General features: G+C 40.7%; 2 protein-coding genes across 3 annotated transcripts in view; one reads left to right on the forward strand and one right to left on the reverse strand.

Annotated features, from left to right (window-relative positions):
- Window positions 1-19,094, reverse strand: part of LOC124545307 (homeobox protein PKNOX1-like) — a 723,840-nt gene extending 704,746 nt beyond the window's left edge. Inside the window, exon 1 of one of the 2 annotated variants that reach the window (XM_047124209.1) lies at window positions 18,629-19,094. The gene's annotated coding sequence lies outside the window, so the exon portion shown is untranslated. Of the gene's footprint in view, window positions 1-18,252 lie in introns of both variants that reach the window. The other variant, XM_047124207.1, reaches the window with a different exon arrangement.
- A 137-nt stretch (window positions 19,095-19,231) lies between these two features.
- The window catches only part of LOC124545309 (platelet-activating factor acetylhydrolase IB subunit alpha1), a 78,942-nt gene continuing 74,970 nt past the window's right edge, over window positions 19,232-23,203 (forward strand). Inside the window, exons 1-2 of the mRNA XM_047124210.1 lie at window positions 19,232-19,508; window positions 19,652-19,858. Coding sequence (XP_046980166.1) covers window positions 19,443-19,508; window positions 19,652-19,858 — 273 coding nt within the window. The 5' untranslated portion in view covers window positions 19,232-19,442. The remainder of the gene's footprint in view (window positions 19,509-19,651; window positions 19,859-23,203) is intronic.

Genomic DNA, 23,203 nt, shown 5'->3' on the forward strand with positions numbered 1-23,203 from the left:
ACAACAAAAACAACAAGTTTCTAATTAATTTCTCCTCCACCCCCGCCCCCCCCCCCCAAAAAAAAAGGGAAAAAAGTTTACTGTACGCTGAATTTTACATCTTGTAAAACAAGGAGGATATAAGATGAACATCAACAAAAGCAAAACGAGGATAATGGAATGTAGTCAAATTAAATGAGGTGATGCTGAGGGAATTAGATTAGGAAATGAGACACTTCAAGTAGTAAAGGAGTTTTGTTATTTAGGGAGCAAAATAACTGATGATGGTCGAAGTAGAGAGGATATAAAATGTAGACTGGCAATGGGAAGGAAAGCGTTTCTGAAGAAGAGAAATTTGTTAACATCGAGTATAGATTTAAGTGTCAGGAAGTCGTTTCTGAAAGTATTTGTATGGAGTGTAGCCATGTATGGAAGTGAAACATGGACGATAACTAGTTTGGACAAGAAGAGAATAGAAGCTTTCGAAATGTGGTGCTACAGAAGAATGCTGAAGATAAGGTGGGTAGATCACTTAACTAATGAGGAGGTATTGAATAGAATTGGGGAGAAGAGAAGTTTGTGGCACAACTTGACTAGAAGAAGGGATCGGTTGGTAGGACATGTTTTGAGGCATCAAGGGATCACAAATTTAGCATTGGAGGGCAGCGTGGAGGGTAAAAATCGTAGAGGGAGACCAAGAGATGAATACACTAAGCAGATTCAGAAGGATGTAGGTTGCAGTAGGTACTGGGAGATAAAGGAGCTCGCACAGGATAGAGTAGCATGGAGAGCTGCATCAAACCAGTCTCAGGACTGAAGACCACAACAACAACAACAACAACAACAAAACACTACTGCTGATTTCTTTCCCTCTCCTTTGTCGAGTGAACTACAGCCTGATTACAACTAATTATTTGACACAACGCATCTTGAAACCGAGTTCTTCCAGTCAAAGCTACCAACGTCACACGGAAACAGCCTTGACACTTTCTGCGTGCAAAAATAGAGCGCAAGTTTGCTTGCTCACGGCACTGCAGTATGCTTGTCCCGCGTGCGTTGATGGCGCGAGTACACGCAGCTACAGCAGGCAAAACAAGCGACATTTGACAGTGGAAACGTTGAACCCTGCCCGCGGGCTATTTGAGTATCACTGATTGTGGCGAACAACAGCGCTTTCTGCCCTCTTTGACTGAACCTTAACCGATGGGCACCTAGCAACCCATGCGTCCTAAACCAGTACGATGCAATCCTCAAAAAACTCTACTGAAGATTAGAATATTTATGAGCACCTTTAAGTATGAAACATTTTGAATTTATCAGCACAGTCGCCGGTCGCTGAATGCGTGGTGTAGGGGCTTTGCGATCATGAAGGTTCGAAAGCCGCTAGTGGAAACTTTTTTATTTAAATCTCATATTTATTAAACTAAAAAACATAAATTCCACTGGGTAGATAATTTAAAACTGGTCCAGAAAATATTCCAGTGTGTGAGGATTATCTGAGTACACCTGACCCTTCAGTTTGCCCCACACGAAAAAAATCACGTGGAAAGAGATCAGGCGACCGAGACGGTCAAGGAGTTGCACTGCTCTGCTGGCTGTCCTCTCCACACCGAACACGGCTCTGTTTACATCAAACAAGACTCTAGCATTAATACGACTGACAAAGTATTTCGAGCATAAGCATTTCAATAACAACAGGTATCTTCAAGCAGAACAGATCGATGCCTTATTTGTTTACAGATTTGGGAATAGAAAATGGTTACACTTTTTGTGAATAATACTAAAAAACAAGATTAAGTATTTTTACTTGTGAATTCCCTAAATTCTACAGTTCTCGGTAGACATTTTAACAACGTTCAGCTGAACTAATGTGGATCAAGCCAACCATATTATTCAATTGGTACAACGCAGTCCTTCAACTAAGCGTACCTTGCGTATCGCCGATATTATTCAATCTGTAAATTAAGCAAACTGTCAAGGAAAGACAATTATATTTCTGGGATAAAACTAAAATCTGCCGATGGCGTTCTAATTCTGTCAGAGACGACGAAGGATTAGAAAGCGCTGCTGAACGAAACAGATAGTTTCTTGAAAAGACGTTAAAGGGGGGGAAATCAGCCAAAGTAAACCGAGAGTAATGGAATATAGTCGAATTGAATCAGGTGATAATGGGAGAATTATATTACGAACTAAGACATTAAAATCAATCATGGAGTTTTGCTATTTGGGTGGCAAAATAAATGACGATCACCGAAGTAGAGAGGATAAAAATGCAGAATGGAAATAGCAAGGGAAGCATTTTTGAAACAGAGAAATTTGTTATAAGGAATATGAATTTAAATGTTGGGAAGTCTTTTCTGGAAATATTTGTTTAGCGTCTAAGAATGATACCCAGTACAGACAAGGTACTTTTGACATCTGTGCTACAGAGGTGAGTTGAGATCCGAAGGATAGAACTTATAACTAATAAAGAGATACTGAATCGAATACGGGAAAAAGTAAACTATTGCACAACTTGCAAATATAAAACAATCGGTAATAAAATCGTTTATATAAAGTGACCACAACCAGATGAAAAACCATCGATCATGTTTCTAAATCGCGGCAGGAACGCTGTTACCAACACGTGCGTCAACAATAAAAGCTGGCGAAATTGTTGTAACACCTGTCATTGATAATCCAAATGTCATCCTATGTTTAGAGCGCATCTAGCAAGAAAACATAATATCAGAATATACTATCTAATCGAAAGTATATGCACACCTATCACTGGGCATTAATAATGGATGTGTCCACTCCTCGGCCTTATGATGGCTTTAACTTCGCTAGGACTCTTTCAATGAGGTACCTGAATGTCAGTGGCGAAATGGAAGCCCATTCTTTCTAAGAGCCTAAACCAGGGAAGCTACTGATGGACACTGGGGTCTGGAGTGAAGCCGACGTTCTAACATATCGCAAAGGTTTTTCCACGGGATTGACGTAGGGCCATTCCATTTCGGAAACGTTACTGTCCGCAAACCATTGCCTCACAGATGCTGCTTCATGAAATACTTCCGCATTTAGCGTTTGCTTAAGCGCAGTGAGGAGACCACACCCCAGTCACGAAAAACACCACCATACCCTAACACCTCCTCTGTCCTTCGCTAGTGACACTACAAATGATGGTAGATAACACTGTCCAAGCATTCGCCGAAGCCAAACCCTTCCATCTCGTCCGTTCCTTTCTGTCAGTATGTCTGCCTGGTCTTGGTTTAGCTATGGTCGATATTTCGCGTCTCCATTTCACAATCACTTCACCAACAGTGGATTTGGGCAGTTTTAGAAAAGTTGAATGTCCCTGATGGATTTGTTTCTCAGGTGACATCACAATACCCATCGCCTACTTTTATACTGGCGGATCTCTTGTGCCAGCCAGTGCACAATTCCGCATTACATAGGGGTCTCCGGATACTTCCGATAAGGCAGTGTATTTGTTACTCATGACATAGGACACCACCAGGGCCATGCAGCTGACGCCAACGGTGTCTCATATTTCAAAACAATTTCTATCACCATACACACGAGACACCTATATATTCTTAGAAACCAACATTCGTACCATTTTTTGCTAGTGTCGTCTAGCATCTTGTCTCATTCATGGTTCCATTCGTACAAGTGCCCTCCCCTCGTAGAAAATCTGTCCAGTCCCCACTCGTAGAAACAAAGTCACGCACCGCAAGATCAGAGACATAGTGAGTGCGTTCATCATTCTGAGGTCCGCTGTGTCCCAGGAGACAGCGTGAAGTTTTTATCTATTTGCTGATTCTCTGTGGCGATGTCAGTTCAGTAACAATCCTGAGGACGTGGTTAGGTTCTCTAACTCTCCGGTTTATTCTCTCTTCAACAGGCACTAGTTCCTCACCATCAACATCCTTGGTTTCTGGACGAGAGGAATTAAAACGAGGAAGTTTTGATGTATAGATACTAACCTATCTTTATTTGAGAGAAGCACAGAAAATAAATTTTACGATACTGCACCGTAATTTGTTTTTGACTCTTATGGAGACAGGTTAAGCAATGTAAGCGAGCAGAAAACTTTTCGTTAACTCACCTATACTGCCTTCTCCTTAATTTTTAGAATCAATTTTCACTCGGTAGCGGAATGTACGCCGCAAATAAACATCCTAGCAGATAAAATGTGTGTGCTAGCGGGGGACTCAAATCTTGGACCATTTGGTTTTGGCAGCAACTGCTCTACCAAACTTCCTTACAAATATTGAACATGTTATTCACGGCACCCACACTGGCAAGTGACTCAGTGAGGACGGTAACCGTAATAAACTCTTCTCTTCTCACAGTCTTCCTCTTCGTCCTTCGATGAAAAATTGAAACTCGGGAAGCAGCTGCAAGCGAAACTAATCGCATTACCACGTTTTGAAAATATTGTAATCTAGTCATGTACTTTATATTCTAAAATTTTTAAAAATGTGTTTATTGTTTCAATGAGTTCATATGCCAGATAGCGTAATTGTTTTAAATTTTTCACCCAAACTTTACCCGAAAACTTAAGTCTTGGTAGTGAATATGACCTTTCGCAACAAATGTCATATTCGTATTTTCAGGTTCAAGAACCTCCTTTCACATCTATATATCTTTAAAAAGTATGTTGCTAATAAACGTCAACGAAAATTAACGAAATTTGCAATTTTTAAAAATTGTTTTGAGGTGGTCTTGAAGTACCCCTGCCCTCTGTGTACACATTAAGGAAAAAGCGTTGATAGTGCTAAGGTTAAAGGGTTCTGAGCAAAGGAACAACATTAATCCAGGAACGATAAGTCAATCAACGTAACTCCACTGGCACAAAATAGGAAGGCAATGAAGCTAGTTCCTTCGAACTCACATCAATAATTGTGTTTACCATGGATTTTCCAAGTATACCGCTAGCATAAATTTGAAGCACTGAGTGACTGGATAAATGTGGCTCCATACACAGCATTCACTTCCTGAGAAAGAACAGGTCAATGCTCTGATAAAAAAAAAAGGTTAAGATTACTGGTCTTTGACATTAGTATACTTGTCTATATTGTATCTTGACAACATTGAATAATTCATGAACTAAATGGGGTTCAGCATAAAAGTCTAAACACGACGAAACTAGCTGACGTAGACATCCTCCCGTCAGAAAAGACGAACGAGGCCACCAATTGTAAAATCAGCACAGGAGAAATACATTACCAATAATATCTTAGGCCACTAATGAGATTCCTGAGAGCTTCTCCCACACGTACGCACATACACTGTGTGCCTGGAGGACTGCTCTATGTTCAGGAATACGGCAGGAACGCTCATTTGAAGCAGAAAAATTTCATATGGACATGTTTCCGAGATCGAACACATTAAATGTCACGTTTGTACGGTTTTCTTGACCAACTTGAAAACCGTGGCCTCTAGCGGAAACGGGAGACCGACACGAGTACTGAAATCCTCGCGCGACGTGCATGCGCTGTACTTGCGAAGTTTCTGTAGGCCAATTTGAGGTAGTTCGACTTGATAGACAACAAGTGTCCTACATCAAATTGTTGATCTCGATTTCCTCTACATTACCGCGGTACATGGTAAACAATGAAAAAGTAAATAATAATACAAAATTAAATGTGTCGTATCTCGGAAACCATTCGGAATAGTGCTAATGTCCGCACGGAGTTTTTTGCTTCACGTGATCGTTCCCATCATGTCCCTGAATAATGACAAATCCTTCTGGGACACCCTGCATTATGACAAATAACAACAGCACGACACAACTTCCCGTATATAAACTAAAACTGAGACGATTTTTGTAATATAAATTTGAACCGCAGCGCGTCCGGAGGCCTATTAACGGCACGGAGGCCGACAGTTATGAGTACAGCGCTCCAATATGTGATGTCTGGAGTAGGTGTGGCGGTTACCGCTAAAACAACCGGTTTTCAGTTACACCGGTGCTTTTCATCTCTAATTTAACCTGCTTGCCAAAAGCGCTCAAATAACCATTTTCTGAAATATCTGATTTCCGGTTTTTTATTACTATTACTTCTAGCGATGAACATGGACTTCGAACGGAGATTGAGAAATTCAAATGAGGGTGAAGATCACGATCGATATGTGGTTGAGGCTGTGGCAGAAATTGGTTCAAAAATGGTTCAAATGGCTCTGAGCACTATGGGACTTAACATCTATGGTCATCAGTCCCCTAGAACTTAGAACTACTTAATTCTAACTAACCTAAGGACATCACACAACACCCAGTCACCACGAGGCAGAGAAAATCCCTGACCCCGCCGGGAATCGAACCCGGGAACCAGGGCGTGGGAAGCGAGAACGCTACCCCACGACCACGAGCTGCGGACAAGAAATTGGTCTTCCTGTCTTCAGCAAAGATTGCGTAGGTGAAGAACATGAGCGCGACGACAGCGAGAGCAAAAGAAGTTGACGACTTCCTTGCAACGTCACTTTTGGATGGTATCAATTTTTCATCCAGAAGCAACCGCAGAATTAAGGTTTCAGCTATTATCCCACGTTTGTAGCACATCACCTTTCAAGAATGTTTCCTTCTTGTACGATGTCGCAAGTTTCTTGTCCTCCCATTTTTAAACTGAGCATTGTACTTCACTGCTACCGCATTTCGTAAAATACTTCCACAAACTAACGATTGTTCTAATCTGGAATACAACTGATGTCCTAGGACGACAAAGGCAAACTACCGTGTGGGCCACATGGGGGCAAAGTCTCGCATACAGCCCGCCCGTACACGCGTACCGTCTAGTTGTCCATGCCGCACACCACCATGTGGATTATTATCTCTGCAGCGCTGTACCAATTCTTATGTCAAGTGCTTGTAGTTAGTTTCTACATGTAGACGTAATTATTAAAATAGTGCTGATTGCTTTTCCCAGTTTCTATAATATTCCAAAGCAACGGAAATTTTACGAATAAACATTACTCTTTTATTAAAATGAGATTATTCAAAAAAATTTTAGCACTGCTGGTATGGTAAATTTATATGCTGATTTTACCCGGTTATTAGTAAAAAAAATTTGAAGAAAAACTTGTTCTAAGAGAGACCAAACAAATACCGAAAAAGTCCTAGTGTAAAGTGCACTGCTATAGGAAAACCCGCAGTGTAGGCACGGCGCCCATCGAAGTGGCAAGGCCGGCCGTTGTGACCGAGCGGTTCTAGGCACTTCAGTCCGGAACAGCGCTGCTGCTACGGTCGCAGGTTCAAATCCTGCCTCGGGCATGGATGAATGTGGTGTCCTTAGGTTAACTAGGTTGAAGTAGGTCTAAGTATAGGGGACTGATGACCTCAGATGTTAAGTTCCATAGTGCTCAGAGCCATTTGAACCATTTGGAGTGGCAAGTAGCGTGGTGCACACGACATACACATTTGTAAATTCGCTCGTATCTATCCGCGGATTTGTCAAACTAGCCCATACACGATCCAACATATACGTAAATTTAGCCTTACGTTTGAAGCAGACGCTGATCGTTTATGTCGTGTATGCTGTATTTTGAGACAAGTGTTAATAGCTACTAATGTAGATAAAGCTTTTCCAGCATTTCATAAAATGCATTTTAACCATCAGCCTCATTAGTCATCCAACCGTTATTAACCATTATGGTGCTTAATAAGCGAAACCGACACATGACTAATGGGACAATAAATAGCTGATGGTTAAAATCCATTTTATAAAATACTTTACGGCAGTTGGACCCCGCCTTATGGAAATATTAACATTTCCTGCATTGAAACTTCCTGGCAGATTAAAACTGTGTGCCGGACCGAGACTCAAACTCGGGACCTTTGCCTTTCGCGGGCAAGTGCTTTACCAACTGAGCTACCCAAGCACGACTCACGCCCCGTCCTCACAGCTTTACTTCTGCCAGTACCTCGCCTCCTACCTTCCAAACTTTACAGAAGCTCTCCTGTGAACTTGCAGAACAAGCACTCCTGAAAGAAAGGATATTGCGGAGACATTGCTTAGCCACAGCCTGTGGGATGTTTCCAGAACGAGATTTTCACTCTGCAGCGGAGTGTGCGCTGATATGAAACTTCCTGGCAGATTAAAACTGTGTGCCGGACCGAGACTCGAACTCGGGACCTTTGCCTTTCGCGGGCATGTGCTCTACCGGCTCATATCAGCGCACACTCCGCTGCAGAGTGAGAATCTCATCCTGGAAACATCCCCCAGGCTGTGGCTTAGCCATGTCTCCGCAATATCCTTTCTTTCAGGAGTGCTAGTTCTGCAAGGTTCGCAGGAGAGCTTCTGTAAAGTTTGGAAGGTAGGAGGCGAGGTACTGGCAGAAGTAAAGCTGTGAGGACGGGGCGTGAGTCGTGCTTGGGTAGCTCAGTTGGTAGAGCACTTGCCCGCGAAAGGCAAAGGTCCCCAGTTCGAGTCTCGGTCCGGCACTCAATTTTAATCTGCCAGGAAGTTTCATATCAGCGCACACTCCACTGCAGAGTGAAAATCTCATTCTGGATTTCCTGCATTGTCTCTGGTCCAGGGAATGGTTCAAAATGAGAGAGAAATACACACATGAAAACATGTTAAAGAAAATGTTACACTCGGAACCCGATGATTACACGAACTTTCTCCGAGCGGAAAGTGAAAATTTTAACAACTTGTTTAGCGTTACTTCGTCCTCACATCGAAAAAGAATACGAAAGTATGTGAAAATTTATTTTCTTCTGCTTAGTCCTCTAATGGACAGTCCGTTACAATACTACAGCGTGGGAACATGTAGCCTACATCACCCGAGGAAGGACCGGAAAACTTAAGATTTTTTTATTATTTTTTTTATTTTCAGTCAGTCAACATCTCTCTCAAATGCCGCTCTATGTTTGACAAACACGTCAAACAGTAAGGAACACGGTCACCTATTTACCAAACATAGTAAAGTTTGACAAAATGTCTGAAGTGCACGAGATCCTTAAACGAGTAAAGGCTCACCAGGGCGCGACGTTAACTGCGTCGTGTGGCATACCGCACCACTGCCAGATGAATGCAGTGTGTTCCACTTTTTGTCATGTGCCAGTTTCGAATGGTTGTGCGGTTTTCTCTGTATCTAGGAAAATGAGACAAAATTCTAAAGTTCAGTATTTATTTTCGTGTTTTTACGATCACAGCAGTGCTGAATGCGATAGCAGGAATGCTCAAAATAAGCTGAATGCGATAACAGGAATGCTCAAAATAAAAGTGCGGGAAAGAATTTCTAGTGAAATGTCAGGCAGAGTCAGCAACTGGAATTCGTTTGTTTGTGGAAGAAAATGAAGATATGTAACTAAACAGAGCTGCGTACGGTGGCTTTCTGCAAATGTCTAAAAATCACCTCACGGATTTGCCGAATCCAATGTAATACCGCATCCTTTCGGGATATCGCTACATACATATTTTGTTCTGCAAAGACAATGCTCCACTTGGGCTAAGAAAGAAACTACAGAGCAGATTAATCAATTTCACAGCACTGTTTATACGTTGCTTGAGTTCTCAATAGAGTGGGTTACATTGTGCTTCAGACATGACTCAGAAATAAACTATCATAAATCCGTATAAAGTTATGAAGCAAACAAACAGCTTGGACTATCACATCAATTTTACTCATGTCAGAGTTTATTGAAATAACCAACACCCAGATCTTCGATGGAAGCAAACCATCTGCAACCGAAAACAGGTAGCAAGATGACTGGAATTATAAAATGTTGTTGCTGGTTTGGCACCTTGACGTACTTTCCTTCGAAGCTGTCAATATAGCCCGGTAGATTCCATACTTCCAACGATTAGCTGTATCTTCCAGAATTATTGATTTGGCACTGTTAAATATTCGGAATGCACGCTGCTGAGGTTCTATTGCCTTTGACGTGTCAGCCGCAATTCTTTGAATGGTCGTGTGTCACCAGAAAAAATAAAAGTAAAGCAGAATACAAATTCAAAACTTTGAGCATTTCAAAAGCTAACAAAGCGAACCCACCATAGGTCGCTATCTCTAACACAGTCGAAACTTCGTCTGGAGCCGCGCGGTCTTAGACGCCTTGCCACGGTTCGCGCGGCTCCCCCTGTCGGAGGGAAGTTAAGTTAGATTAAGTACAGGGCTATTACAAATGATTGAAGCGATTTCATAAATTCACTGTAGCTCCATTCATTGACATATGGTCACGACACACTACAGATACCTAGAAAAACTCATGAAGTTTTGTTCGGCTGAAGCCGCACTTCAGGTTTCTGCCGCCAGAGCGCTGGAGAGCGCAGTGAGACAAAATGGCGACAGGAGCCGAGAAAGCGTATGTCGTGCTTGAAATGCACTCACATCAGTCAATCATAACAGTGCAACGACACTTCAGGACGAAGTTCAACAAAGATCCACCAACTGCTAACCCCATTCGGCGATGGTATGCGCAGTTTAAAGCTTCTGGATGCCTCTGTAAGGGGAAATCAACGGGTCGGCCTGCAGTGAGCGAAGAAACGGTTGAACGCGTGCGGGCAAGTTCCACGCGTAGCCCGCGGAAGTCGACGAATAAAGCAAGCAGTGAGCTAAACGTACCACAGCCGACGGTTTGGAAAATCTTACGGAAAAGGCTAAAGCAGAAGCCTTACCGTTTACAATTGCTACAAGCCCTGACACCCGATGACAAAGTCAAACGCTTTGAATTTTCGGCGCGGATGCAACAGCTCATGGAAGAGGATGCGCTCAGTGCGAAATTTGTTTTCATTGATGAAGCAACATTTTTTTCTTAATGGTGAAGTGTCTAATCCTCCTCTACCAAGAAACGTGCCAGAATTGCGAGCTCGCATCAACGATGCTTTCGAACTCATTGATGGGGACATGTTGCGCCGAGTGTGGGAGGAACTTGATTATCGGCTTGATGTCTGCCGAATCACTAAAGGGGCACATATCGAACATTTGTGAATGCCTAAAAAAATGAGTTTTTGTATGCGTGTGCAAAGCATTGTGAAAATATCTCGAATAATAAAGTTATTGTAGAGCTGTGAAATCGCTTCAATCATTTGTAATAACCCTGTAGTGAGTAAGCCTAGCGACCGATGACGTCAGCAGTTTGGTCCGGTAGGACCGTACCACAAATTAAAAAATTTCGTTAAGGTAAAAATAAAGGGACACCTGTTTTGATTAAGCGCCGACTGCCAATACTTAAAAATAAATCAATAAAATGACGGTCAAAGATTCAACACCACTACATCACGCCACTTGCGCCACACAGTAAGCCCACAGCGTAGTGGCTATAAGCACCGTTTCCAATTTTTGCGCCCTGCGTTCGAATTAAATCTTTAGTTTCTTTTTTTTTGTCCAGAATGGATGCGACAGAAACATTTTTTGTGGCACAGGGAAATACAATGAAATTATCGACAAAAGAAATAAACATTTCAGTCTTATTAAAAATCTGATTTCACCGTCACAATTTTTATACAATTTACAGTAATTGAAAATGACACACACACAAACTCTTGTCTCTGAATTTTTGCTTCAAATTTTATGCTTATACTTCAAGACAACCAGTGCATTCCCCCAGAAAAAATACTCAAAGCATAGAAATTCTGTGCACCAAGAGCAACGTTTAATGGCCCATGTACCACAATCATATTTCTTAGTAAACCAACCTCGTTAATGCTGCTAAATACCAAGACATACGGCGATAGTTTCGCGGCAAACAACCATGCGTATCGAAGCATTTTCTCGAAAGTTTGCAACTGATTATTGATATCAAGCCATGTATTTTAACTGCATCGCTTCTACTTGCGATTTCTGTTTGCTGTGCGATGGACAAAGGGCACCGGTCTAAAAAAGCGAACGACGCAGGGCTGACAGAACGGCTTGTACTTTAGCGGAATTGATTTTAATGAAAACGTCTAAATTCCAATTTATCGACAAACAACCAACCGTACAAGGAAACTGACCTATACTATAATTTATGTATGTTATTTCCAATTATTGTTAATAACAGAATGTTATATAAGATGTGTGGTGATAAAATCTAATTTTAATGAGAACTGAAATACTTCTTTACTCCATAATTCCACTGACTTCACGATGTCACAAAAATATGGATGTCGCATACTTCCGCAACAACAAAGGACAGAGAAAAAGAACAGAAGATTAGATTTGAAAACCTATACTGATAAAGTAGCGTCGAAACATGTTAACAGTAGTTTCTCGAAAACTATTGGGTGTCGGCTCCTAAGCCAAAATGGGTGTGCCTTTATTTTCAACCTTCTTTCACCCTGCGAAGTTTCGTCTGTTGTCAGAGAAGGAGTTAAGGTGGAACTCCTTGTCAGTTAACATGAGTGGAATGTTTACGGAACAGTGGCACACAAAATTAGTGTCCACACATCCATGGATGAGATATGAGCGGAAAATGAGGACAGTAAAGCAGAAGCATAAATGCTTAACTCCGTCTTCAAAGGTTCCTTTACAAAGACAAATCCAGGAGCATTATTTCAATTTCGTTCTCGTACTACTGCAAAGATGAGTGAAACGGATATTAGCATCACTTTAAAACTGAAAGTTCGAGGTTCGATGGAATGCCTATCACATTATATACCGAATCTGCGACTGCCCGTGTTTTAACTATCATCTACAGTAGATCCCTCGAACAAAAAACCGTTCCCAGTAGTTGGAAGCAAGTACATATCACACTTGTCCACAACGATGGCGTAGCAAGACAGCCACGCCACTCGGAGGTAGCCGAAAGGCACGCGCTTAAACTCACGCAGGCTGGCGTGAGGTCTGAAACAGGATACGTAATGAATGCTATAAAGAAAAGTACGTAGCTGCTGGAATACTTAACTTTAATCCATCATTTGTATACATCGTTCTTGACGGTATGGTATAAAGAATATAAACTGTAATGGCGCCTTGCTAGGTCGTAGCCATTAACTTAGCTGAAGGCTATTCTAACTATCTTCTCTGCAAATAAACGAGGCTTCGTCAGTGCTGCATCGCTAGCTAAGTCGTCCGCACAACTGGGGCGAGTGCTAGTAAGTCTCTCTAGATCTGCCGTGTGGCGGCGCTCGGTCTGCAATTACTGACAGTGGCGACATGCGGGTCCGTCGTATACTACCGGACCGCGGCCGATTTAAAAGCTACCACCTAGCAAGTGTGGTGTCTGGCGGTGACACCACATGATCCACAAAACTACAGTCCAGAATCTTTGGCATCCATTTGTTGTAGAATCTTAGGACATATTCTGAGTTCAAATGTAATGACGTATCTCGAACAGAAAACAACCTACACGCTAATCAGGACGCGTCGCTAAACATCAATCATCATGTGAAACTCAACTTGGTTTTTTTTTTTTTTTCACACGACTGAAAAACCATGGATGTAGGCACACTGGTACATCTGATTCAGTAGCACAGCTACGCTTATTATCAAAAGTTGATCGCAATGGATACTAAGCAAAATCTGTGGTTGGATAGAGAACTTTCTGGTAGGGATGACACAGCATGTTCTCTTGGATGGAGAGTCATCGACAGATCTATAAGTCCTCCAGCGACGTGTTCTGGGACCCTCGTTGTATATTGTTAACGAACTTGCAAAAAAATATTAATAGTAACCACATAGTTTTTGTAGATGATGCAGTTATATCTGTAATGAAACACTGTCTAAAACAAAAAGCTGCACAAATATTCTGTCAGCTTTAATAAGATTTCAAAGTGATATACAGATCGACAACGTGCTTTAAACGGTCAGAAGTGTAAAATTTTGCACTTCACAATAACATAGGATTCAACCATCCTGAGAAAGGCCATTCACAAAGTATCGGGGCTTGAAATGATAACTCAGAGAATACTGCTGCCACGTTTCACTCCTGAAGGGTTCGTGAGGGAAAAAAAAACTTCCCACATTCTATACATGAACGGAACAGCAAGATTAGCCGGTACAGTGGGAAGTATCCCTGCTATGCTGTTTACTGCGGTTTGCAGAACATCAGTATATTTGTGGGCGCAGAACGAATCGAGAAAGGAGGAAAGTATCGAAAATTTTGATATCGGAAGCAGGTGCATTTGGCAACTACAGGATTACAATTATTGAAATATATGAAAAAAACCTACGGCGTGCACACACTTTATTCAACATGTAAACGTTACTGCACATATTCGGATTTAGTTTATGACATATTCGAGACGTGTGCCATCATTGGGCGTGATGTGGCGCAGACGAATAGCGAAATTCTGCATGACTCGCTTAAGTATCCGATGCTGTCGATGACTTCCTGAATGGCTGTTTTCAGATCAGCAGTGGTTTTTGGGTTATTGCTGTACACCTAGTCTTTAATATAGCTCCACAAAAAGAAGTCGCATGTGTTCAGATCAGAAGAATATGGCAGCCAATCGAGGCCCACGCCAGTGGCCACTGGATACTCCAGAGTCAGAATGTGGATGGGGCTGGTCTCTCCGTCTTGCATAAACCACATCTTGTCGAAATCTGGGTGACTTTGGATAATGGGGATGAAATCATCTTCCAAAACCTTCACGTACCGTTCGGTAGTCACTGTGCCATTAAGAAATATCGCAGCTATTATTCCGCAACTGGACACTGCACACGACACAAGTCACCCACTGAGGGTGAAGAGACATCTCGATCGCGATATGAGGATTCTCAGATCCCCAAATGCGCCAATTTTGCTTACTGACGAACCCATCCAAATGAAAGTGGACTTCGTCACTAAACCAAACCATATTCACATCCAAAATTCCTATCATGCCCCGCTGACAATGGTGCAGTTTGAATGTCATAACGAAAACCGTTCAGAAGTTATGACGATTTAATTTTTTGTAGTTCAATAATTGCCATACTGTACGTTATTATGAAGAAATTCAAGAGTTTTACAGAAATATGCGAAAACTCGCAGATTAATTTGTAAGCGATATTTTTATCTAAGTTTTTGAATCAACTAAACCAATTTTCCACTTTTTCACCAACAAAAACATATTGTCGATTGGCACTAAAAAGACACGACAGCAGGTGAAGACATTCAAAAAAGAGCACTTCTCTGAGCAAAAGTTAAACAGTTTTACGATAAAAAAGACAGTCACAGCAAATTACTAAAGATCACCGACCAACCACTTAATCAACCTAGGTATGGTGACTAAAAGAAGTCGCTGCCTCAAGATCGCAAAGTCCCGGATTCGATTCCAGGCCCGGTGGGCGATTTTCTTCGCGCCAGGACGAGTCTTTGCATTGTCCTAAATAACTTCATTGACGCAAAAGTCAAATAGAAAGACTAGCACCAGGTGGCCGTACAACCCCACACAGGGTCTCCCGGCCAGTAATACCATACGATCATTTGATTTCACTGATTATAAAGTTACAGAAATACTTCTGGGCGATGCTGCCAACTTGGTTGTCCCATGTGTAATGTGGATTTAAAAATGTGTCAACCTGAAGCTAAAAAACTCACAGGGGACCAAATGTCTTCTCGGTGAAAAAGCATTACTATGTACGGGCAACCTTCAGTACATGCTTTGTTTCACACCAACAGTGTGATCCTTTTAATGCGATTCCTATTGCCAACCGCCGCATGAAATATCTTCCCTACCTCTACACGTCTTCCAATTCATGGCGTATGTTCAGTGAAATGAGGTCCGCCACCTTAGCTGAGTGGTCAGCGCGTCTGGCTGCCATACAGGGGGCTCGCGTTCGATTTCCAGCTGGTGACTGGGTGTTGTGTTGTCCTCATAATCATTTCGTCGTCATCGACACGCAAGTCGAACAGTAGGGCGTCAACTTTAAAGACATGCAACGCGGTGGTCTAACTTTCCCAAGAGGGGGACCCCCATCATCAGTGCCATACGATCATTTCATTTCATTGGTGTCGACACAGTACGAATTTTATTTATTCCACACTTCAACAAAATAAGAATATTCTGAAGAGAACGCACAACGTAATTCTTACATATCATTTAGTACGCCCGCTGCTCAGTAGTGTACCGGTAAACGCTATGTGGAGGGATGGAGACAAAGATTAACACCGACAACTCAACATGAAAACGAACCATGAGCTTATCTGTACATAACATAACGAATAACAAGAAAACAATGCAAAAACTTTGTAAGTATATACGGTTTCACCTTCCAAGAAAGCTACGAAAAACATCAAATTCCTTTAACTAATCTGCTTTATACTGCTTTGATATCCATCTTGTTTATACACGCTTTACAAAGTAACAGAACAGTACTTTTCCTGCAAGAATCTACCTATATTCTCGTTAAATCTACATTATAATTTCTGAATACTATCTAGCTCCTATATAATTCTACCTAGCGCCACGCAAATTATTTTATGGAGTTATCACCACCGAGTGATAAATGCATTCTTTTATTGAAAACTGCGAGACATCTGAACTGACAATAAAAAAATATGAACTCGGTAGCTGTACGATTACACAATGATTTTTTCTCCCTTGTCTACCATTTATTTATAGAAAACAAATCGTATGATCACACATGAGCTGGCAGAGAGCTGTGTCATCTCTGTGAAACGAAGTCGACGTACAGACACCGCAACTGTTTTGCAAGGCTTTTCCATTTAATTGTTTTTTTTTTCTTTTTAACCTCATTGAGGTAAACTACGAAGAAACGTAATAGCTACGATGAAAGACGAGGAAAATTTTCCGTGGCCTTGTTATAAGGAACCATTCGAAAAATTGGGCTTGTCTGATAAAATATCGAAAAATATGAGGAATGAGAGGCGCGCGTATGAAGATGCGGAACATTTTAGACGTTCCCATCAGAACAACAACTCTGTAACATACAAACAAAGCGGGAAACTTGAAAACTGTAATTATCATTGGGTAACTTATGCATAAAATCTAAACATTTGGTTTAAAGTGTTTTCGGGTAAACACTTTCGTCGACTAGTTGCTCAACCGGGTGAGTCTTCCTCATATTATATTACTATAAACTACAAGAATAAGTAACAATTTGTAATTATTCTTTTACGGCAAGGAATATTTCATACACCACTGATAACGACTTTTAACTCAGCGTTAGCCAACAATAAAAGAAAGAAACACAATTTTTACCTGTTACTCATAAAATACTTATGCTGTTTTTGTTTTTAATAGCAGTATTAATTATGACTGAACAAATGGTTATTTATGTATTATATACGAAAAGCGTAACATTGCGGATATTCTACAGAATCTTGTAGAACATCAATAGTATTCTATATTTCACTTATAATTATGAAACTGTACGAGCAAGATGCACGGAGGAAAGCTCGCACTCTCATTTATTATATATTTAGTAACTAGTGTCGAAAGATGATATAACACAGGAAGTAAGGCGATAAAACTATACCGATTCCCGATGATTAGCAGTCAGTGACTTAATTCTTTTCGCGTAAATAACACGACAGTGCCGATACGAACCACCATTCTATGACCGCTCAGAGTTTATAACGAATGACTCAACAAAAATCCCACAAAATCTACACCGATGTCCATGTCTACTACAGAACATGGAAATAATTACTGCTATTAAGATAAAAGTAGGATGCAACCTAAGAGTGCGCGTTGATTCAGTTGCGGTTTGCAGGAAGAGTTGTCGCCGTTTCGGCGTACCTTCATTTTATTTGGCCTTCAGCAATATAACACTATTTAGCCACGGGCGATCAACACTGCCTCTCCTCTCTTCTTCATTTCTATAATTTTACTGCTGGTTTTTCTTACCCATACGTACTAGTGTGCACATCTATTAAAACAGTAGTAATCATATTAGTTACATGTAACATTCGTATCCATCATAAACAAGTCCTTGTTTTTGTCCCCGTTCGAGAAGGCCGTACGCACAGCCGGAGGTTTGAAAGTGTGTGGAAAACAATACAAGACAAAGTTGTATTTGCAGAATTAATAACGCAAAAAATAAGTGCATCTTCACAACTAAATATATTCCCATGAAAGACAATGCTAAAGGAGTACCCCCATCGTCAGCCACAAAATTTGGCCAAGGAAAGTAATGTTTTGGTCAGATGAAGTGAAAATAATGAATCTTTAACAGACATAATGAGATGAAACTCACTCCGCTGCAGAGTGAAAATCTCATTCTGGAGACATAATAAGAATTCAATAACTTTTTTTAACAAATGAAAATTCATATTTCTTTCCCAAAACAAAAATAATGATTTAATCTGAATATGTAGATAACTACTATTTTTATGAGTTTTGTGTGTTTAAGTTATCAGATGATAATTCTGTATTCTATATCACAAACAATGTTTAGAAAATAAGAATGACAACAAACCTTTCAATGTCCAGTTGCAGTCACTGATGGTAGACGCATCCGAAAATCCCGCCTCGGAATGATTGACGGACGTCAACAAGAAGCACAACAATAACACACGTCAACGCGCAGTCACGCTATAAATACACCACAGCCGGCGCCTTTCGCACGTCAGTACACAGCTTCCAGTCCGCCAAGGCTAAATACCAAACTACAAATAATGTTCGCTCTTTATTTCACTTTTTCTGATGTAGCGTATACTGCTACAGTTACGAGAAGATAAGCTCCCGGGTCTGCAGTACATGCAACTACCGCAGCGAAGCTACGTGGGTGGGTTATTTTTCAAAAATTGCTCGCTGTGCTAAACAACACTACCGACAGTTGAGTGGCAGCTTACCTAGGTGTCACTCTTCGTCATTAATGGCGGTCGTCTCCTCCCAATCTCCTCCGCTGCGCCGCTCTTGTTATGCTGGGGTATTCGGAAATGAGACGGCTTTCACTAACGCTTACAAAACAGACCGTTTAAAGAATAAACTTGATTTTGTAATCGTAACTCGTTTAGAATTATGATAATATATGTCAGTTTATACCAAAAAGGTGCGTATAACATGAATTTTAAACATTTCTCTTGTTTCAGTTCCGACAGTCTCCGTAAGGCTCACATTGAAGGTCGTCCCCTCTTCAATAACTGTCGGTGAGACAGAGCTGAATTGTCTTTAAAAATAGAACTATCCCTGCAAAAACGTGAAAAATTTAAGCGTGACCTTCACACACGCTTTATGTATCCAGCTCATTCGAAAGCAGAACGTAAAATACGCGGAAATTCATGAAATCCGAGAGACACCATAATAATATTTGGCTACGCCCACTATGACGTAGGGTGCGGAGCTACACATGTTCCGGTCCACACACTGCATTCCTTGACGTAACTCACAGCCTACTATATTTTAGGTTATGTCTTCATTTGTTCAACAACGAAGTTGTTCCATTAACATCGTTACATTTGCGTACATTACTATCAACTACAAGAATATGTGACAATTTGTAATTATTCTTTTACGGCAAGGAATATTTCATACACCATTGATAAGACTTTTAATTCAGCGTTGCCAACTGAGAATCCAACATCTTTGGTTAGGAGTACTTGTTTGGGTGCTGCAAGTTCAAAATAACGAAGTATTGAAGTTAGTGGCTGTGAAATAAGTGACAAAATGAGTCGTGCAGCACAAGCAGTGCCTGCGGAAGATATAAACGGAGACGGCAGATGGTTGAGTATGGTAAATAGATCATTTAAGTAGAACCGGCTTAGCTGTTGTATATTGGTTATGTTCCTGTGTGTCAGTAATTATTACATCTGTCATATTATTGTAGTCTGGTTGAGATCCTATTGTGTAAGATCGTTTTTGTTGCGATCTTTCAGCATAATAGGTTCCTCCTAGAGACCAAAGAAAAGGAACCTGAAGTAATATTCATCGGAGATTCAATTATACAAAACCTTGTCAACAGTGAGATGTGGATCAAAGACTTTATACCGCTGCATTCACTTAACTTCGGTATTGGAGGTGATCAAACACAGCATGTTTTGTGGCGGATTAAAAATGGAGAATTAGACCATGTTAGCCCTAAGGTAATCACTCTTTTTATCTTTGGCCCCGAATGGTTGTGTTGTCTACTGTGAGGATCTTGTAATGAAAATATTGTGTGTGTTCAAACACAATGTCAACAATAACAACATGACAGGAACTGTGAACATAATCATTAATGGTTTTGTCGCAGTTGTCAGTGTATTGTTAATAAAATAATCCAAAGAAGCCAAGGGGACATTGGTTCACATTCCTATCTGATAAGTACTGTTTGGTTTTAGTTTTACACCAGCCTGTACAACCCACTGCTGTTCTTAGAAGTGTGAAGAATGGTGAAGGTTCTGTGTAGGTTCAGTTGTTTCATTTCTGTGAATTACAAGGTCTATACTAAGTCAATGGAACAATTTCAAGTCAGCATGCATATTCAGTTATCTAGGTATTCCCGCCAGCAAACTGAATTTTTCACTATGGTATTCTCATTCACACTTACAGAAGTGTCAAAGATAGCTATGGTAAACATGAAGAAAAAATAATGCAATTGAGGACCCTCTCGCTCTTGTCCAAATTTTTCGAGGGTCTGGAATACTTTCTGTGTGAGAAATTGTATAAAATCATGTTATCCACCATTCAAAATTTATGTGCATAAGTCCTTGGAAGAATGTGTCCTGTTTGCATGCAAAGTTGGCCCCTCCCCTCTTATGCAAGAATTCCTTATAAGTTGTGGAATTTTTATGATCAACATTTCTCTCAAAATTCTTTCTGGAGATGGTGAATGGTCACCTGACACACACACACAAATCAGAGATCAGCTGCTGACCATTGATGCTATCAACGTGGCAACTAATTAAGCCCTTAGTAATCACTATTGTGATTATTGTGTTATACAGTCACGTGTAAATTAATTACCAAATCATTGCGTCCCTCATGGACGTTGATGTTGGGGATGGGGGTGTTCATGTTATTATACCTTCAGACATCTTAAAAACTTGAAAATGTCAGACCAATTGCAAGTTAGGTTTCGCCACGATTGTAACTATGTCTGCAGAACGTGTTCTGTTAAAGACAAAGATTGTCATGACAAATTTATTGCATTTGTCAACTCACAACAAAACTGGTATTCCAAGCTAATTTAGAAGACAGCTAAATAGCAATGTCTGCCAACTCACTCTTCATTCAAAAAAACACTGTAGAGAATGGTGAGACTGGTTGAAGCAGAAGAGTTGTATTTTCAAGTCCACTTAACCAAATTTTGCAACATTTTCCATCACCTGCGTTCCACATAATAGTGTAAAAATGTGCAAGGAAGTGTGTTTTTGTAGCAGTGTTACATTCATTATCCTCCTTCACACCATAAGTATCTATTTTAGTTGTTATTGTATATATGTAACTGCATAAAATGGAAGTGTTTCTGACTTGAAGTTCATTTTGTAACACCAGAAGGAAAAAATCATTAATTTGTATCTACTTATTTGTACTTTAATCATTTGGCATAACAGTATCAGAAGAGTCTGATATATTACAGAAATAATATATATAATAATATAAATAATCAATTATTGATAATAGAATGTAAACAGATAGATAATAACTCTACTCACCATGCGGCAGGTGTGTGTGTGTGTGTGTGTGTGTGTGTGTGTGTGTGTGTGTGTGTGCTGCTTGGCGAGTAGAAATAATATATTATACACATGTAAAAGTATACAAACTAGGATAGGATTAAGCAAGGATGGGTCAGGAAGCTGGACATGGCCTTATAATTGGAACCATCCTAGCATTCATCTTAGCAGTGTGGGAAAACAATGGAAACTCAAGACAAGGTTAGCCATAGAGGGGATGAGCCCCACTCCTTGCTAATTTGAGTCTGTTGTATTAACAGTGCATTAGCCATCTCGTCTGATATATTATTTGAAAATAAAACCACATGTATCTAGTCTACAAGAATGTTAAGTCATGTGCAATAAGTATAATCATTGGTATAAACTTTGTTATATTGCACTTCAGAAAAGTATAAACAGACTAACACCGACCAAAGCTGTGTATCTGCCACAGCTATTCTTGCACCTGATTCCCTTCTCTGAAGTTGTATATTGCACTGCATCTGAAACAGAGAAAACAGGAAACTGACTGCAGAAATAGTCTTCTGCAAAGACATTCAAAGGAAATCTATCAACAGATTAAAAAGTGCTCAACAAAAATGGGGGCCTTGTATTTCTGTAATCTATTCACTTACACTGTAGAAACCTTTCTCGAAAAGAAATGTTTGTAACTCTGCTCTTAAAGCAAATCTCTTCTCCAACTGCTTTATGTATGGTGCCTGTGCATTGTAAAGAATGACACCAAAGTGGCTCATATTTTTGAATAAGAGTTGTTCTGTATGGAGGGACCCACAGTTCAAAGTTTTAGAACTGTAGTAATTGCTATAAGTGTGCAGGTCTCCTAGTTTACCTTCTGTCACCAACACACATTTGTACATGTATAATAAAAGTAAGCTATTCTAGCCCCTTCTTAGGGCCAAACTTCAGAAATGATTCTCAAAATAAAATGTGTGAACTTAGTTCCTGGGAGTGTTTTGTTGCCTGGGCTTTACATTTTGTTGTGATAAACATGCCTAAAAGTTTTGTACGTCATACTTACTTACTCCTTGGCGCTACAGCCCATGTAGGGCCTTGGCCTCTCTGATGATCACAGCCCATTCCTGATGATTTACTGTTAGTTTCCTCCATCTGATGACTCCAATCTTTCTCAAATCATTTTCCACATCCTCCCGCCATCGTTTCCAGGGTCTCCCTTTGCTCCTTTTGCCACCTGGATTTCCTGTGTAAATCTTTTTGACAGCTCGAGCCTCTGACATTCGCTCTACATGGCCCAGCCATCTCAATCTGTTAGAGTTAATTTCAGTCACCAAGTCAGGATTTCTATACAGTTCTTCCAGTTCCTTGTTTCTCCTTATCTACCATTGCCCCGCCTCATACAGGGCTCCAAAAATCTTTCTTAAGACTTTCCTCTCCCATCTTCTCAAGGGCTCTTCTTCTGCTACAGTCATTGCCCATGTTTCTGAGCCATACATTACCACTGGTCTTATAACTGTTCAGTAGACAGTCACCTTGGATTTTCTGCTTAGGCTATGTGACTGAAGGATCTTGATTACTCTAAGTCCCAACTGTTCTGCCTCCTTTTCCAGTCCATCAGATCCTTCTTCCATTTCATTCAAGCTTCTAGACAGCGTACCCACATCATCGGCATAAGCTAGATTTTAGTGCATACGGTTAAACAGAGTGCCACCTTGGTTTTCAATCTCCGTCCTTCACATCACTCTCTCCAACACGATGTTGAAGAGTAGCGTGGATACTACATCACCCTGTCTTAACCCTTGGTTGACCTCAGATTCT

Source organism: Schistocerca americana, chromosome 8 (assembly GCF_021461395.2).
Source record: "Schistocerca americana isolate TAMUIC-IGC-003095 chromosome 8, iqSchAmer2.1, whole genome shotgun sequence".
Lineage (NCBI taxonomy): Eukaryota > Metazoa > Arthropoda > Insecta > Orthoptera > Acrididae > Schistocerca > Schistocerca americana.